Source organism: Panthera onca, chromosome C1 (assembly GCF_046562875.1).
Source record: "Panthera onca isolate mPanOnc1 chromosome C1, mPanOnc1 haplotype 2, whole genome shotgun sequence".
Taxonomy (NCBI): domain Eukaryota; kingdom Metazoa; phylum Chordata; class Mammalia; order Carnivora; family Felidae; genus Panthera; species Panthera onca.
This window is the reverse complement of record NC_138346.1, coordinates 181,211,394-181,230,634: the sequence shown is the minus strand read 5'-3', so window position 1 is coordinate 181,230,634 and position 19,241 is coordinate 181,211,394. Positions and strand designations below refer to the sequence as shown.

The following is a 19,241-nucleotide window of genomic DNA, read 5'->3' as shown; positions in this document are numbered from 1 at the left end:
CACCATGTGACTAAAGTTTTTACAAATAAGGAAATTAGAAGCTCAAGTGATTGGCTATTATCACAAAATGTAGAGAGGCAGGTGAGTTCTTTCGGGAGGTTGTGAGAGGGAGTATGGAGGCAAGAAAAGTAGGCAGTTGCAGGCCAGAGCAAAGATCTCATCTCACTGGTTTTCCAGGTGAACACCTAGAAGCAGTACCAACGACTGGAAAAGCAGCCTCATAAAAGTGCAGGCAGGATTTTATCATCTTCTCTTCTGAGAGGAATAACACTACCCCTAGTTAACCTGTGGTCTGTTAAGCAGGCAGAATAATACGAATGTGAATGAATGTGAAGTACACAGTTTGAAAGGCAATGGTACACAAATACTTCTTTTCCCACTTTTAGACCACTGAGAAGAAGAACCCATAGCTTATCCATCACATCATTTCCACATTCCAGGGGGTGGGGGAACCACAGCATAAAGAATTAAAGATAAATTAACAGTACTTTTTGAAGTATATTGATAACAATGCATTCTTGCTGAAAAATCACAGGAATTCTAATGATTTGTGAGTAAACATGTTCAGTAACTTTTTACTACTGTCAAGTACTATCTGGCAGATTTCACAGTAGAACAATGTAAATTATAAAAATAAGCTAAGGCTAAGCATATGGTAATTCTTTTTTTTAAATTTGATTTATTTTGTGTGAGAGAGAGAGAGAGCCAGAGAGTGAACGTGTGAGTGGGGGGAGGGGCAGAGAGGGTGACAGAAAATCCCAAGCAGGCTCCACACTGATCTAAAGACAAGATATCCATTTATGGATTAGTTTGTGGCCCATCAGAAAGACTCTCATAGACTCCAGTGGGCCCTGAATTATACTTAAAGGGACTGTAACTAACACTGGCCTAATGTGAATGACCTAACTGGTCCTTTAGAAAGCTCCATCTTGTACACCTGGTTAGTGAGAAGAGAGGAGAGGACCCTGTTTTCAGAAGGCCAAGTAGGCATGAAGGCAAAAGAAGACATGGAGGTTGTTAGTCTAGCCTTCATGCAAAGGTCAGGGAGAGCCTTCATTATTAGCTTGTAGTCCAGTCTATTTAACCCAGAGAGGATAGCCTACTGGGATTTGTAGTACTGAAATGTACATCTATCTGAAATGCCAGGTGTGCCATATTACATATATTTGAGACCCAGGATGGTTAAAGTCATAGTAGGGGGTTGGTGTGTATGTGTGTGTGTTTTAATAGTCTATCTATGTACACACATAATCTTTATAGCACAAAAGGAGATATACTACACAGTTATGCATCTCACTTTTTCCCCTTTACAAAGTATCTTGAACATCATTCCACATCAATATATATAAAGTGACTTCACTGTTTTTAATGGTCACATAGTATTCCACTGTATGAATGAAATTTAAGATATTTCGAATTATTTGCTATTATAAACAATGCTGTAATAAATATCCTTGTATTTATCTTATTTCTCTATGCTTAGGTATATATGCAGAAAAAATTTTGCTATTATGATATGTGAAAATGATGTATTAGTGTAGTTTTAATCTGTATTTCTTATATTATGGAAGATATTTAGTGGAAACATCTAATTACAGAACAGCGTATTTAGTATGGTTTCATTTATGTAAAACATATCAACATGTTTTCTGATATACATATTTGGAGATTTAAAAAAAAATCACATTTAAGGGGCGCCAGGGTGGCTGAATTGGTTGAACATCTGACTCTTGGTTTCAGCTCAGGTAATGATCCCAGGGTTGTGGGATCAAGCCCTGACTCAGGCTACTCACTAAGCGTGGAGACTGCTTAAGATCTCTCCCTCTCCCTCTGTCCCTCTCCCCAGCTTTTGTTCTGTCTCTCTTTCAAAAAAAAAAAAACAAAAAAAACCCAACAACCACACATTTAATAGTAAAATAACATTTAATAGTAATTATTTTCAGGTTTGGAATTATGTGGTTACTTGTTTTCTACTTTAAACGTACCTGTATTATTTTCTTTCTTTTTTTTCTTTACAACAATGAAAACATACATAGCAAAGTTATATTAGCATCATAGTTCTTATCTCACACATGTGCAGGATGCTGTCATAGCTGTCATAGAAAATTACTCTAAAGACAATGCCTGACTTTAAGGAATTTAAATTGAAAAGAAAACAAAGACAAAATGAAGAGACTGAGCATATTTTCTAAACCACAAATAAGTTTGTTTGCCTATTTTTTCTGGATAATGGAGGGATAGAAACTCACCAACTATGGCTGTAGCTTCAGATTTGTGAAGAAGTTATTTTTCAAGAAAAATATTGATCAGTGATGGTATTTACATTTTTAAACATGAAGTGGAAACAGCATTACTTTAAAATAGGCTGATTTTTTTAAAGTAAAGTAATAAATCTTGATAACAAACATTGTTAAAGCAAAGCAGTTATTTTAGTGCTGTAAACACTTATATAGGGGTTCTCAAAATTCCTTTCTGGAATTATTCTTAGAATTAGTTCATAAATTGTATGAATAAATCAGTTTTGTTATTTTACAAACATTTCAAATTTGTCCCAAATTGCTTCACACCACTTTAGCCATAGTGCTGGGTGCATTTAAGGATAGCATCCTATTTAATCCTCAAAAAAACTGTATCATCATCTCCCTTTTGGTTTTCTTCCCCAGATAAGAAACAAGCTGATTACTTGTTTAGGGCCACAGAATTACTAAGTGGGAAATTAAGAATTGAGCATTGGTTTCCTTAAATTATGTGTAATATTTGGAAACAGCACTGGGTCTGAAGTCAAGATCTAAGGAGGTGTAACAGGATTACTGATATCAAAGCCCAGTCTCCCAAGGGGATGCTAGGAAATGAACAACGCTTCATGTGGGAGATAAACCGTGGCACTGAGATTTTTAGTGCTGTTGGTTTTTAGTTATTACAAATGTTTAATCACTCTCTAGGGCACTTTTTTTTTTTTTTGTACAGAATTCAGAGGTAGCAGGAATAAGAGGTAGGGAGGCAATAAGGAGAAAAAGAACCATCTTTAGGAAACTCCTAGGGAGGGGCGCCTGGGTGGCTCAGTCAGTTAAGCATCTGACTCTTGATTTTGGATCAGGGTATGATCTCCTGGTTCAAGAGTTCGAGCCCTTTGTTGTGCTCTGTGCTGACAGCTCAGAGCCTGGAGCCTGCTTTGGATTCTGTGTCTCCCTCTCTTTCTGCCCCTTCTCTGCTTGCACTCTGTCTTTCTGTCTCTCTCTCTCAAAAAAAGATAAACATTGTGTATATAAACCACAGTTTCTCCATTTATCAGTTGATGGACATTTAGGCTCTTTCCATAATTTGGGTATTGTTGAAAGTGGCCTTTTGTAGCAACGTGGATGGAACTGGAGAGTGTTATGCTAAGTGAACTAAGTCATACAGAGAAAGACAGATACCATATGTTTTCACTCTTACGTGGATCCTGAGAAACTTAATAGAAGACCATTAGGGAGGGGAAGAAAAAAAAAAGGTTAGAGAGGGAGGGAGGCAAAACATAAGAGACCCTTAAAAACTGAAAACAAACTGAGGGTTGATGGGGGGTGGGAGGGAGGGGAGGGTGGGTGATGGGTATTGAGGAGGGCACTTGTTGGGATGAGCACTGGGTGTTGTAGGGAAACCAATTTGACAATAAATTTCGTATTAAAAAAAATCTTCATTAAATAGAAAAAAAAAATCTTAAGCAGCTGACACACAACTGGTGCTGCTATTACAATTCTTGATACGACAGCTTTTGTGAAGGCTTTGTAAAAATTTAAAAAAAGATAAATATTAAAAAAAAGAAAAAAACTCCTAGGAAATTGTGGTGTGGCCAGTGGTAACTCTTCTGCAACCTTAATTAAGGTGATTAACCATTGGCTCTCACTTATCTAAAGATAATATAAGCTTTATTCAATAAATATCTTTTAAATGCCAGGTAATAACAAGGAATCACAGCCCCTTCCATGCCATGGCCCCTGCTGATCTTCCCAGCCCTGTAATCCAACTGTCTTGCATTTTTTTCTCCTGGTCTTAATTTTTTGGTTGTAATTCTCTAATTTTAATCTTCTTGTCTTTGCTTTTGACCTTTTATTCTGTTTAGAATTTTGTTATTTGGCTAAGTATTGCTTATCTTATAAGATTCAGGTCAGATGTACCTCAAGAAATCTCCCTAAACTTTCTAAGGTAGATGAAATACTTCTCCTCTTTGCTTCTATAGCATATTATACTATATGGATGTTTATATTATCCTCCCCATTAAACTGCGAGCATCTCAAGGGCAGGAAAGCTCTATAGTCCAGGTCCTTAGTAGGCATGTGATAAATATTTATGGCCCTCAAGTGCATGAACATCTCTAACAGTTAAGGGCATAGGAGGAGGTCATAAAAGTGATGAACCTGTTGCCAGAAGTCTGTCTCTGTCACAACATACTTAAACACAAGAACTTACAATACCTATTTTACTAAAGTTGGAGCTCTGCTTTGGACGGTGTTTTAAATTTCTCATGAAAAAGGCAGAAAGAACCATGGGCACTCTCTTCATCAAGTACTCTCAAATGAAATCAGTTTGAGCAGTTTTCATTAAGATGGATTGAATGTGGCATCGTGAGAAACACTTTATCAAATGTAGTGTTTTACTTAGTGATTAACTATATACCAGTTGATGAAGCTCCCCAAATCCTTTGTAATCCCACCACTCCAATAAACATTTAATGAGTATATAAGTTCAAAAAGCCTAGCAGAGGATTTAAACCTTCAATCTTGTTTTTATTTACTCTTGGAACTCAATTTCTCACTTCAAGTAAAGAATGCTGGTGCTTGAGGCTCATCTGTTGCCCTGGTAAAATTAATGTGCCTCCCACAGTTTAAATTAAACATGTGATATTTAAGATGAAAGAAATTTAGTAAGAATGCCACAGTATCTGTCACACTTGCTTTTAAAATATGTGAACATCGGCCAACTGTTTTCTTAAAAATGTTTCATTCACAAGTTTTATAAAATAATATTGAAAAAGATGTGTTTTAAGTCTCAAATGTGAAATCTGAAAAGGAGAGATGAACTTTGAAATACAGTGGTATGGTGTAAATCACACTTACCTGTGTTGGAACCTGAGCTCTTATTTGGCCTCCAGTACTTACTACTGATGGGCTTTGGTTAAACTGTATTGTGTTTCTAAGCCTGCTCATCTTTACAATGGGAATGTTGACATTATATGCTCCTATCTCACTGGTTTGTTGTGGGGTTCAAATGAGATACGTATAGGAAAGATGTTCTATAAATCATACAGCACCATATAAATCTATAGTAACAGTATTATTTCTATGTGGACCCTGTTCTCTTTAATTAAAAGTAGATATATATAACTTGGCTGATGACTATAATAAATGTATCTGCTTAGATTTAATTCTGAATAAATTATCCATTATGTGGATAAATTTTATGTAAGTTTATAGTAATGTAGTAACAATGTGTAAACAGTTGTTCTTTAACTTGTAAAAGAGAAATGAGGACAGAAAATGTTGGATGAGGGGGAAAAGATAAAGACAGTTTAGGAATCCAAAGAGGTCAGTGGATTTTGGTATGAATCTAATATGAGGCAAAACATTTAATTTCACAAATGTGAAATTTGCTTTAACAAATGAAAATCATCCCAATGATTTTCATTTGTTAAAACACCGACACTAGTCAAAAGCAAACAATCAATAGTTTCATTAGACATATCCAGAAGTTAATAAGCAAGAGTTGTGTTCCCCTGGATAATCAGTTTGAATAAATCCAAATGCCAGTTTATTATATAAGACATTTAGAACAAGTTCTTTTGTCTATTTTGTACTGTATATTTATGGCTATTTGGGGAGCTATAGTTTAAGTTACAAAAGGCCCTAACATTTTCCAGTTACTTCAACTACTTTCAACCATATTTAGGTCCAATAATAAGTGATTGTTTAAATACAATAACATGGCCATACAATGAGAGACTCTATAACCTATTAGGTTCCTGTTTTAATAAAGTATTCAGCATTACTTACAAAGCATTCTTGCAAGAAAAGTTTGATCTGAATCTGACAAAGCTTTTAGACCTGATATCCATTTCTCAGGAAATACAGGGATAGAGGAACAAGTTAAATAATATCACAAGGAAGCAATTATACAAATCCAGAATTTGGAACAGTCTGTAAGTCATCTAGCATGATTTCTTCACAAAGCAAATGTTATTGAGGGGAGGGAGGGGGAGGAAACAGGACTGGGAAGGAGAGGGTGCTTGTTTAAAAGGAATTTAAGAAATCCAACAACAAAATATATTTTGTGATCCTTGAGTAGATTGTGATTAAAAAAAAAAAAGTTAAAAAGACATTTTGGGAACAGCTAGTGAAGTCCGAATGTTCACTGGATATTAGATGATATTAGGAAATTACTGTTAATTGTTATATGTGATAATGGTATTGTGATTATATAGGAGAATATAATTATTTTTTGGAAAATATATATAGATTTTTTAGGCATAAGATATGATATCTGTAATGTACTTTAAAATGGTTTAACCAAAATAATGAATATACAAGGGTATCACGCAGTTTAAGTTTTAATTATTTCAAAAATGTAACTGCCACAAACTTAAAAAAAAATCATATGAAACTTCAAATTCTTTATATTTGTTTGTTTTTGTATATTTTGAATAATAAATTTTACATTTATTTTCTGTTCTAATCAATGCTTGCCATTTTCAGAGAAGAACTGAAACAAAAATTTATCATAAAAATTTATCAAAATCACAAAACTAAACAAGTATAAAAATGTGAATGATTACATTTCAAATGCTGCTCTTTTATAAATGTTTGGCAGTTAAACTTTTGAAGTTATTAAGGCTGGGGTGCCTGGGTGGCTCAGTTGGTTGAGCATCCAACTTTGGCTCAGGTCATGATCTCACTGTTCGTGGGTCTGAGCCCTGAGTCAGGCTCTGTGCTGACAGCTTAGAGCCTGGAGCCTGCTTCAGATTCTGTGTCTCCCTCTCTCTCTGCCCCTCCCCTGCTCGCACTCTGTCTCTCTTTGTCTCTCTGCCTCTCTCAAAGATAAACATTAAAAAAAGAATGAAGTTTACTAAGGCTTATATCTGCATTGAAACTTTGGGATGTCTATATATGGAAGAAGCAAATATGGCAACATTTGTTAATTATTAAATCTAAGTATAAGAGATTTGGATGTTTATTGTACTATTCTTTTTACTTTTTCTGTATTAAGAATTATTTTAATAACGAGTTAAAATACTATAAAATAATTAAGCAAATGATCATGTTGTTAAAAGGTGAAAATAAGCTATTTTAACAGGATTATAACATGACACAATAATATTAAATACACGCAAAATGACTCATTAAAATATATTAAAAAATGGAAAGAATATGAATCGTAAAACTGTTAATCTATGTTAGAATATTTCCTTTTTGCTTTTCAGTATTTTCCATAAATCTGTATTTATGGAAACAATAAACACGTAAATATTACAAATATATTAATACTACTGTAATTATTATTACAAATATATTTTATTGTAAATATTTATTTCTTCAAAATAACATCCATTTAATATAAATGTAATGGTTAAAAAATAGATGTTTAAAAAAGCCTTTATAATGGGCTAGTCCACTATTCTTAGTTTAGGTAAAGAACAGTTTCTGTTTCTTAATCCACTTCATTCAACTATCATTGATTGCTCTAAGTTTGATCACTAATTATTGTCCATTTAAAAAATTTGTTTAAGGGGCGCCTGGGTGGCGCAGTCGGTTAAGCGTCCGACTTCAGCCAGGTCACGATCTCGCGGTCTGTGAGTTCGAGCCCCGCGTCAGGCTCTGGGCTGATGGCTCGGAGCCTGGAGCCTGTTTCAGATTCTGTGTCTCCCTCTCTCTCTGCCCCTCCCCCGTTCATGCTCTGTCTCTCTCTGTCCCAAAAATAAATAAAAAACGTTGAAAAAAAAAAAATTAAAAAAATAAAAAAAAAAAAATAAAAAAAAAAAAATAAAAAATTTGTTTAAGATGAAATTTTCCTTAGGTCAGAACAGGAATTTCAGGAATTTCGGAGGAATTCTTACACTTTAGTCTCAACACTTCTTGCCCTCTTTAATTCTAGTAACTTTTCCTCCACTCTACACTAGTTCTTCCTTCCATTCTCTTTTTTTCCTTCATTCAGTAAATATATAAAGTATTTACTATGTATAGGGATGTAGGTACACAGTCACTGCCAAAAAGAAAATCAAGTCTTTTGAGAAGACATATACAGAGAATACTTGTAAGCAATGTGTTAAATGTAACAATAAAAAGAGCAGAGGGTTTCCTTACAAAGTACTAAAGGAGGAGGTGGAATAGTGACAACAGTGGAAGAGTCAGGAACAACTAAGTCTTAGAGGAAGAGTAGGAGTCAACCAGGTAAAGGCAGAATGAAGGCATTCCTTACAGCAGAGAAGCATGAACAAAGAGCAAGATTATGGGGAAACACAAATGGAACATTATTACTAAATTTATTAATTGTAAGGCAGGGAACAGGAAGAGTTGAAGCCGTGCAGATAGGTAGGAGCCAGATTACTGAGGTCTTCACTGCTGTATCAACATATAGAGTGTATAGAATATTCTTGTTGCACTGTACTTTCTGAATTCGTCATAAGTGTCAGTCTACCTGATTTCAACATCACAAAGCCCATTTCTATATTTTTGTGTCTAAAGTGACTTTTGAGAAAAAAATATTGCAGTTATTAGATATGTTTTATTAGATGGTCATTTAGGGAATGACTGAAAGAAACCTCTTTTAGCAAGAACCTGTCAATCATGTAACTGAAAAGAACATACACAGGTAGCCTGGTCCCTTCTAAGCATGTCCACCGCCCCCTGCCCCTCCCCCCCCCCCCCCCCGAAAAAACCTCCTGTTTCAGAGCTTGACAAAGCCATCTACATGAGGCAGCAATACCCTATTATACTATTGCCCCTCTGAAATGGGCATCTTGGTGATGACTAGGATGGTAGATGAACCACAAACAAAATCAAGTCTTCAATCTGAAAAACACAGAAAACATTAAGCATTGCCTGAGGCCTGGTGGTAAACCTATAGGAGATGCACTTTTTAATCAGAAAACGTTTAAGATTGCACTTACATCTCGGGCTTTCACATAGAAGGCCTCTTGAAAAGCAGCTTCTAATGAGCCAATAAAAAATACAGGATGGCAGTCACCATATCTATAGGAAAAATTATGTCTATTAATTAAAATACATTTCAAATTTACCTCAAAGTTTCACAAGTCTAATCAGCATCTTCTAAGTAAATGTTGGGACTAGTATCTCTTAAGTACAGATCAAACATTAAAACATTTCTTTAAAGGCTTCACTAGTTCTTAGAAATTTTTTGGCCTATACTGATTATATCAGAATACTGGAATTTTAACTACATCTAGCAAATGGATTTAATAAATGCTACAAAACCATGGTATTTATAAGTAGTGATTCTTGGTTATCCACTTTCATAAGATTTCCCTTACAGAAGCCTTAACTTTCCATTTTAGTTAACTTATTCCAGAAGTCCAACAGAGAGGGAAAAAAATTGTATCTTGCAAATTTTCCAAATTATATTACATTGGAAAACAGAACTAGAGAGAAACATCATTTAAACAAAAGTTAGGGTTAAATATTCAAATCTTCTTTACTTAAACACCTTATAAGAATCTCAAATGCATATAAAACATTTTATAGTAGACTCTTAAAAGAAGAAATGTTAAACAGTTCCAAAACAAAAATTAAAAGAAAAATTCACTTATATTTAAAATTTTAAAATTATTTTTAAATTTAATACTATTTTAAAGGATATTTTTGTTTATCCTATGATATACTAAAAATTAGTATTCTATAACATAGTCCTTTTGGGAATATAGTCAATATATTAATTTGATCCACATTTTGTAATCCACTTATTTTGCTTCTATATAGAGATAACATGAATGCATCTCTGAAGTGGCATAAGTGGCTTACTAGTGAAACACATACTTTGAATACTTCACAGAAAAATTAAAGACAATCTGTGATTAAAATTGCTCCAGAAAAATCACAGTAGCATTAAAAAAACATCAATTTTATATATTTAATGTCCTAACCCTACCTTGAAGAAAACTCTGCTGTAAATTGTAATAAGGCATCTCCTTCATTTTCTGCGTTTTCTGGCACTAAAAAACAAACAAAAGAAAAAACAAAAACCAAAAAACAAAACAAATAGACACAAAAAACAAACCACGTAACATCTAATCCCACATATAAGAAATATATTTAATCAATAAAGAGGAAATAAAATTAAATTTTAGCTTTTGTGATATATCTGAGGAGACATTTTAACTGGACATACATTAGAAGATTTCATCAAACCTTAAAAAAATTCCAAGCTCATAAATTTTGGAAAACCAACTGACACGATCTTAAGTATTTCAAATATGTGCCAGCCATCATTAGGATTTTAATGTTGTCTTAAAATGGTATCTTGTAATTAAATGATATAAAAAGGATCTCGAGTTTCTTAAAAATCTTATTTATAAGGAAGATGGTCAATTTTAAGTAAATATCACATCTATTTCTGCTCAAGGGAGTTACCTAATTTCACTGAGTAAATGAGCCATTTAAGGATTTATTTTAATGGTAATTTTGCATATAGTATCACTTGTGATTCTATAGTATATATTTTGTGGAGTGAAAGAAAAGGAGATGTCCCATTTAGTTTACTTTTCTTTCCTTCGAAAGGTGATACCGGTGAATGGAAAAGCAATACTACTCTTAAAACTGATACCTCCAATAAGATGTGTGGAAACAAGTCAAGTCACAGAAGTATAGCTATTTGTTTATCAGGCTCTAGATTTAAAGTGAAGAGACAGACTCATAACTAATTATACACATGAAACAAATCTATACATTCCTTCACATTTTTAATGAATTTTACTGAAGCATTGGGAAATGTTGAGGTTAATAAAATAAAAATTCAAGAGGCTCTGGTTCTAATGAATAATGTGCCTACTTGCTAAATTTTCTCCCTGTAAACCTGGAAAGTCAGTAAGAGATTTTTAAGTTCATTGTTCTTCCTAAGTTTCTGCAGTAGAGAGTAGAATTATAACGTTGGACCCAAAGAGCTATTAATACTCACTCATTGGAGATTTTCTCAGGGCAGATGATGCCATGCCGAATACTTCTCCATCATCCACCCCAAATTCGGAAGCATCTTCAAAGTCATCTCCATCACTATCACTAACCATATGAACATCGGTGCTTTGCTATTTGAGAAAAGTCCTGATTAGCTTTAAATTGACTTTAGGAAATAAAATTCCAAAACATAAGTTATATAACTACAATAGAACATTAGTATTATAATAGTTTTATTAAATAAGAAGCCATTTGCTAGAGGAAATCTTAATATTTTTCATTTTAAGGCTTACATATTTCTAAACTTGCTGTGATACCCCTATACTAAAGGTTGGAACCTGAGGGAAAATGAAGGATGCTTACAAACTGAATGAAGACAGGGATTTTTGTCTGTTTTATCCCCAGCACATAGTACACAAGTAAGTGCTCAATAAATATTTGCTCAATAAATGAGGAGATGGGTACAGAGAGGTCAGACACAAAGCAAGCTATATGAGTCTTTTAAAAAGCTCACAGTAATCTCTATTTCAAATTGCCACTTCCTTACTGCAGTGGTTCTCAAATTTCTCATTAGTGAAAAATGGTACACTTTCCTCAGTGTTATTAGAGATAACATGAAATAACACTATATATGAAAGCTTTTTGTAAAGTATAGGCTATTAAATATGAGATGTATGATTCAGTAAATGTTCATTTACTACATGTTGGGCACCAATAAATACGCTGTTTATTTTGTTTTCAGCAACATCCGTTGAGATTTAAAGTATTACAATTAAAAACATCAGGTTCAAAAAAATGCACTAGGCTGCTAATCTCTAGGTAAGAACAGAATTTCAAAAATACTGGGATCGAAAACACCCAAACTGTGAATACTGACAAATATTTATGCTTTGAATGAGAAGAGGGTCCCAGCAAGGTATCTGGCTAAATGCCTGTCTATACTAGGTTCAGTAAATAGAATCTATAAAGACTATTTAATAAATGAAATTTCTATCTTTTTAAAATACGGTACTATGCACTTAAACTATGAAAATGGGGAAACTAGTTGATTCTGGTCTATGCAGAAGAGCCTAACTTAGAGATAAATATTTGCCAGGAAAACATCAAGGGAAACTAAGAATCAAAGACTCATAAAACTTGGCTAGAGGGATGTTAGAGTTTAGACAGTTATAAAATCATAGATTTTAAAGCTAGAAGAGATTTTAAAGATCTTTCTTATCAATGTTTTACCTCTTTCCCCTGGCCCCATGGCAAAATATTATGTAAAATTACAATGCATACCATATACAAAAGTAAGGCCACTCTGGCTGATGCAGGGGAGAAGGCAATGGGGAGCCTAAGGCTCCTGGCGTTGGCCTTTTCTTTCTCATATCCCTTTGATAGCTGGGGTACCTCCAAAGGATCTCAGAACACTATGAAACAATTTTTTAAAATAACTGATCCAGCAAGTCTAACAGCTCCAAATAAGAAAGCCAAGATATTTACATTTGACTCAGCTTAGCATTTCCTTCTTGGGCATAACCAAGCATTGATGCCCAGAATTGTAACATTTTTCCCTCTTATCTGAACGACAGACTTCTCAATGGCCTGAATAGAGAAGATAATGAACAAATACTTACTGCATGAGTAAAAATGAATGGTCCTTATCCTAAGCAGTCTATCTGCTATTTTGACCAAATTACTATTTCTCACAGACACCTTGGTTCTACTTAGGATTCTAATCCTACTTGAGTGTTTTGCTTTGTAGGGCCAAGATCTCCTCCGGATTTCAGCAATTCAATAGCCTCAAAATTCAAAAACCCCTTCTCATTTCAAAGTGGTGAGAGAGCATCCTTTACAAAATAACACATTTACTAGGACCATTACTGTGTCTGAATTCCCCCGCTATGTTTCAGTCTGGCAAATATCTGGAGCACGAAGTTCCCTGAACTTTGAGGCTCAGTCTTAAACAAGTAAAGGCTCAGGATCTAAAAGGTACACTACAGTTCCATCAGGATAGACTAGTGGAAAGAAACAAACGTCTAGTATGACAAACCACACATTCTCTATCAGCTAAGCTCTCACCTTAGCTGTCACTTAGTCTTGCCTAACATTCATCTTTCCTTTTAAGAAGCATCAGGTTAAGAAGAAGTGTTGCAGGACACAGAGAGTAAAGAGAAAAGGATTGTTCTACATACCATTTTTTTCCTTACTCCTTTTACCTTACTCACTCTCCTACATCTAAACTTCTTCTCCTAATCCAGTTTTCAAATAATAGCCCCTTTCCCTAACAACAGGACTTTACATCATACTAAGATAGTGATTTTAATTTTGTGCCTATGTAACTAACCCATTATTCATTTTGTCTTCATAAAGTGTAGAATTCCCAAATCTCTTAAGACCCAGAAAGCAGAATCCTACAACGACAACATCTTCAAAGGGAGTTATCTAAAAAGCCAATTTTGTTGAAAAAAGTATATTTCAAATATGAATTATTGAAGTATGTGCAAGAATGAGCTACTTAATTATGTATAAGGAACTCCCAATCTCTTCACATTTTCTTATCAGTCATCTAACAGGTTAGGAAAAGCTTTTTCTAAAAATGAGATAAACAATCTTTTTTTCATTAATGTTTGCTGATGAGAATACATAATCTCTTGGTTTAGTCATGGCAGACTTAAAATTCTTTGAATCCAGAGAAGTTATTTATTCAGAATTTGAAAAGCAGCTAAAAAAAATTTGTGATTCTATTTTGCCTGTTTATTGGCATTCATTTATTCCCATTATTATTTAAAAACATTTACAAAGCCCTAGTAAATGCCACACTGCCTGAACCTGTATGCAAGGTAGTCTATATTCTCTTATGGAACACTATATAATATATACAGATAATTATAATATCTAATGATAAGCGTTATGACAGGTAAAGTTCAGAGGAGAGCATTTAATACACTGGTAATGAGAAAAATCAGAGCAAACTTCCTAGAGGAGAAAGAACCAAACTTTGAGACAAAATTTAGACTTATATATACTTGGCACTAAGGCAAGCTTATAACTGAAGCAGATGTTCCTTTCAGCAACTACTTGTACAAAGGTATAATTTAGTTGCAGATGTGTCCTTTTCAGTGTGATAAGAGATATAATAAAAGTACAAGCAAAGGCTGTGGCTAATAAAAGAGTTACTCTAGCACCAGTGAAGAAGACTGTGCAAGGCTTCACACAAGTGGTAATTTTAACCCATACTTTTATTTTTTTTTCAACCTATGAAGTTTATTGTCAAATTGGTTTCCATACAACACCCAGTGCTCATCCCAAAAGGTGCCCTCCTCAATACCCATCACCCACCCTCCCCTCCCTCCCACCCCCCATCAACCCTCAGTTTGTTCTCAGTTTTTAAGAGTCTCTTATGCTTTGGCTCTCTTCCACTCTAACCTCTTTTTTTTTTTTCCCCTTCCCCTCCCCCATGGGTTTCTGTTAAGTTTCTCAGGATTAACCCATACTTTTAAAAGAGGTATCAATGTTGTACACAGTATGTAATGGAAGACTGGTAGGGAGGAAGTTGTACTCTAGGCAGAGAAAAAATTCAAGCAAGGAATTGGATATTTAGAAAATCAATAAAGAATTCAGGAAAGCAAACTGAATCATCAACCCCACATATGGGAGAAGAATATGAACTAGCATTAAGGCCAAAAATTTTCAATGGAACTACGTTGCAGCAGTCCTTAAACTGGCATTGGTATTTGGACTTTGATGGCAACAGAAGAACTACAAAAGGTTTTTAGGCAGAGGACTGCTCAAGGGAACACCTCTGATGGCTCTCTGTGTGTGTGTACACGTGTGTTTAGGGCAGTATGTTGGCATATGGCAGCTTTGATTTGGAGATGTGAGAAGAAAAACTTATTTCAAAGTTCCAAGTGAGAGGACTTGAGAGCCTATACTTGAGCAGTAGCGGTGGGAACTGTGCTGACAGCTCGAGCTTGGAACCTGCTTCAGATTCTGAGTCTCCCTCTTTCTCTGCCCCTCCCCTACTTGCACTCTGTCTCCCTCTCTCTCAAAAATAAATAAAACATTAAAAAATTAAATATATATGTATATTTATAGATATATATAAAATTATGATATATAAATATGTAAACATATATATACATATTTCAATTGGTGAAGAAGGAAAAACAGTACAAGAGATGAAGAGATTAGCTGTCAAAAATTAGAAAGTTAGATAATAGCCAAATTATGGAAAGAGCCTAAATGTCCAACAACTGATGAATGGATAAAGAAATTGTGGTTTATATACACAATGGAATACTACATGGCAATGAGAAAGAATGAAATATGGCCTTTTTTTTTTTCTTATTTATTTTTATTTTTTTTTAATTTATTTTTTAATATATGAAATTTACTGTCAAATTGGTTTCCATACAACACCCAGTGCTCATCCCAAAAGGTGCCCTCCTCAATACCCATCACCCACCCTGCCCTCCCTCCCACCCCCCATCAACCCTCAGTTTGTTCTCAGTTTTTAACAGTCTCTTATGCTTTGGCTCTCTCCCACTCTAACCTCTTTTCTCTTTTTTTTTTTTCCTTCCCCTCCCCCATGGTCTTCTGTTACGTTTCTCAGGATCCACATAAGAGTGAAACCATAGGATATCTGTCTTTCTCTGTATGGCTTATTTCACTTAGCATCACACTCTCCAGTTCCATCCACGTTGCTACAAAAGGCCATGGCCATGGGGGAGGGGAAGAAAAAAAAAAAAAGGTTAGAGAGGGAGGGAGCCAAAACATAAGAGACCTAAAAACTGAGACCAAACTGAAGGTTGATGGGGGGTGGGAGGGAGAGGAGTGTGGGTGATGGGTATTGAGGAGGGCACCTGTTGGGATGAGCACTGGGTGTTGTATGGAAACCAGTTTGACAATAAATTTTATATTAAAAAATATAGAAAGTGAGAGAGAAATCTTAGAAGCAAGGTCTGAGAAAATTTCAATGCAGACAAGAACTATAAACAGGTTCAGTAGGATGAAAATCAAGGAAGAGAGAGTTATTAGGTAGTTATTAGTTAGGTATTATGACAAAAAACCACATGAAAGAAACCTGAATTTATAACTGAAAGACCTGGCTCTACTATTTTCTGTATGACACTGGGCAAGTGTCTTTGCACCCCCACTATAGAATGTGACTAATACTGACCCAGAAAGGCTGCTGTGAAAATGAAAAGAGATGACATAGCATCTTATAAAAATGAGTATCTGACTCATAAATTCAATTTAAATCACCTGGTAGAAAAAAGCCCAAACTGTAGTCAGTTAAGTGAATAGAAGGTGAAGAAATAGTCATCCAGTGTAGATTAAAGCCCGAAGGAATATTTTTTTTTAGGGAAGACCTGAACATGTTTTTAGGATAAAAAGAAGGAACCAATAGAGGGAGAGGATAAAAATGAAATAGAGACCCCTTGCTCCTCCCTTGTTGTGGGAAAGGGTAGTAAGGGTAAAATCAAGATAATGGGTAGAACATAAACTCTGATAGCAAGAAATTTCTCAACTAATAAATTATGGTAATAAATTTGATGCTGACATAAAAATATCCCTATCTGAATAGTCAAAAGGAAAGGGTCATAAAAATCATGAGGTATCAGTTCATTTGGTGCAGTTTCAAAGAATAGCAGGTCTCTTAGTGACTGGAATGAACAGTTTTTGGCTGGGGTTGACAATGATTATTATTAATATGGGTGAGGAGATAGGTTTCTGGGGAGATATGGTAAGTTCAATTTCGTACAGAGTGAATCTGCAGTGGGCACTCAGATGGAAATGTTCAGAAGGAACCAGACTACTATTTAGCTTGTCTGCCTGTGGTGCAATGCCACATACTATTGACTCCTCCAGCAATACATGGCATTGACCCTAGCAGTATGTGGCATTGCACCACAGGCAGACAAGCTAAATACTTGTCTCACCAAGTTTTAAAAACTGAAATACAGATTTTTGGCAATTATCTGTGTTCAATTTCATTTTGTTAGGTATAAGCTCCTTAATGGAAAGACTTTGCTTTGTTCAATGCTATATTCCTGGCACTTAGACCAGTACCAGGCATAAAGAGGCATGTAACCAGAATTTATTGGATGAATACTGAATGAATCTTTTCCATCACTTAAACCAAAAAACCTAGGTATCATTCTTATCTCTTCCTTTTCTCTTCTCCCACAGATCCTATCAGTCACCGGTCCTACTGATTTTCCCTCCACAACACTTCCTGAATCCATATCCTTCTCTATTTTTACCAATGATATTCTAGTTTGGGATCTCATTATCCTTTAACTGTGCTGGTAAAATAGATTCATACTTATTTCTCTGCCTCCAGTCCTGCTTCCCTTACATCTAGCTTCTGCACAGCAGCCAAAGTGCTCTTCTCTAAAATGTGTATGTTAAAAAATACTTAAAAGTCTTCTATGGCTGCCTAGATTTCAAGTTCCCAACTTGACCTATAAGTCCTATTCACCTTCACCTCATCTCTTATCTTTGTCTTCCACTTTATTTTGCACAGACACCAAACTGCACTCATCTCTGTGCATATACTGCATCAGACCATGTTGTTTCCTTTGAATGAAATTCTATTTCTATGTTTCTTCATTTGGGTGACTGTTCTTTATTCTTTATAATTTGATTTGGATATAAATTCTTCTAGTCTTTCTTCCTCCTCCTCCTCCCCTCCCAACTTGTTCCTTTTCCTCTTCCTCCTACCCCTCCCTCTCTCCTTCTTTTAAAAAAAATATTCACTCACCAATATTTATTTTGTGGCTGGTACAGGCCAGGTACTACACTAGGTGTTAGGGCTACAGAGGTGAATAAAGCAGACACAGCTTTTGCTTGCAAATATTCTTGAACATTGTGCCTCCCACCCCCATATTTGTGCTCCCCTAGTATCTTGTGCTTGCCTCAATTTTCTCGTTGATTATATAACATGAAATTACCAGGTTATATTCATCTGACTAGCTCATAGTGAGCATTCAATAGATGTTTCCCTAACTGAAGTTATTAACTAATTAACTAGTCAACTACATTTGAAGTTTATTTTTTTATTCTTGGGGTACCCCTCCCTCTCTATCAACTGAGAATTGGGTAATTCTCCAGAAGACTGGGTCCATGGGTCTCTACCCTGTCTCACCTAAGCACCTGGGAAAAGGAGAGGGAGATATTTAGCTAGGTACCCAGAGGTATGGAAAGATCATTAAAAGGTGGTCAGGGGCAGGGAAGGCTGGGAAGGAAATTAAAATGGTGAATAATCATAAAAAAATATAGGTATAGGACCAGAAGGAGGATATGAGAAACAAAATTCCCCCAGCTAGAGGACAAATAACTATAATCCATAATATTCAAAACTTAAATTTAACTACTGATCTCAAGTATCTGCTTCCTAACTCCAGGCTTAAGACAGTCAATAGAAAAATGGTAATTGTCCTGAAACATGAAATCATTTAGGAAAAGGGTTAAAACCATAAAAAAAGCAGAACCACTGGATGGAGGCTGCAGGGACACAGGTTCCAGTTTAATATAAGGAAGATATCAACAGACAGAGTTGCTCAACAATGGAACTGGTTTGCCTCATGAAACAGAATTTTGTTACTGGAGATAAAACACAGGTATATTTTGAAGGTATATTCTGAGTGAGCTCTTTCAGCATACAGACTATGGTCCTAATGTTTAGCACCTAGAAGACATTAAATAAATGTTTAAATGAATGAGGGATGAATGGAGAGAAGACTGGAAATCAAATTAAAAAATCCCTTTCAGTTGTATAATTCTAGGACAGCATAAAAGCCCAAGTCACATTTGTCCGTCCATTTCTCACCAGCCACCTGAAAGGGTGATATTTACAATTAGCCAGAGAAGGAAAAGTAATAGTTTCATCCCAAATAATCACATTTTTAGATACTCCCAAGACTGTGACTCTTTAGTTTAGCAAAGCCTCCTAACTCTACTCTACTTCTTCTCTAACCTAGAGTGTGCCAGCCTCATCAACACTCCTTTTACTATATGGCACTGACTTCTTTTTTGCTGAAGGGTCTGGCCAAATAACACATATTTGTGAGAGTGAGAGAAGGAAATAAAATGAAGTGA

The 19,241-nt window shown here is 35.1% G+C and overlaps 1 protein-coding gene across 4 annotated transcripts in view; it reads right to left on the bottom strand.

Moving 5' to 3' along the window:
* The window catches only part of FAF1 (Fas associated factor 1), a 529,381-nt gene that overhangs the window by 149,967 nt on the left and 360,173 nt on the right, over positions 1–19,241 (bottom strand). For 3 of the 4 annotated variants that reach the window (XM_060621411.2, XM_060621415.2, XM_060621412.2), the window contains 3 exons: positions 11,158–11,284; positions 10,132–10,270; positions 9,137–9,218 (listed from right to left, as the gene is read on the bottom strand). In XM_060621411.2, coding sequence (XP_060477394.1) covers positions 9,137–9,218; positions 10,132–10,270; positions 11,158–11,284 — 348 coding nt within the window. The remainder of the gene's footprint in view (positions 1–9,136; positions 9,219–10,131; positions 10,271–11,157; positions 11,285–19,241) is intronic. The other variant, XM_060621414.2, reaches the window with a different exon arrangement.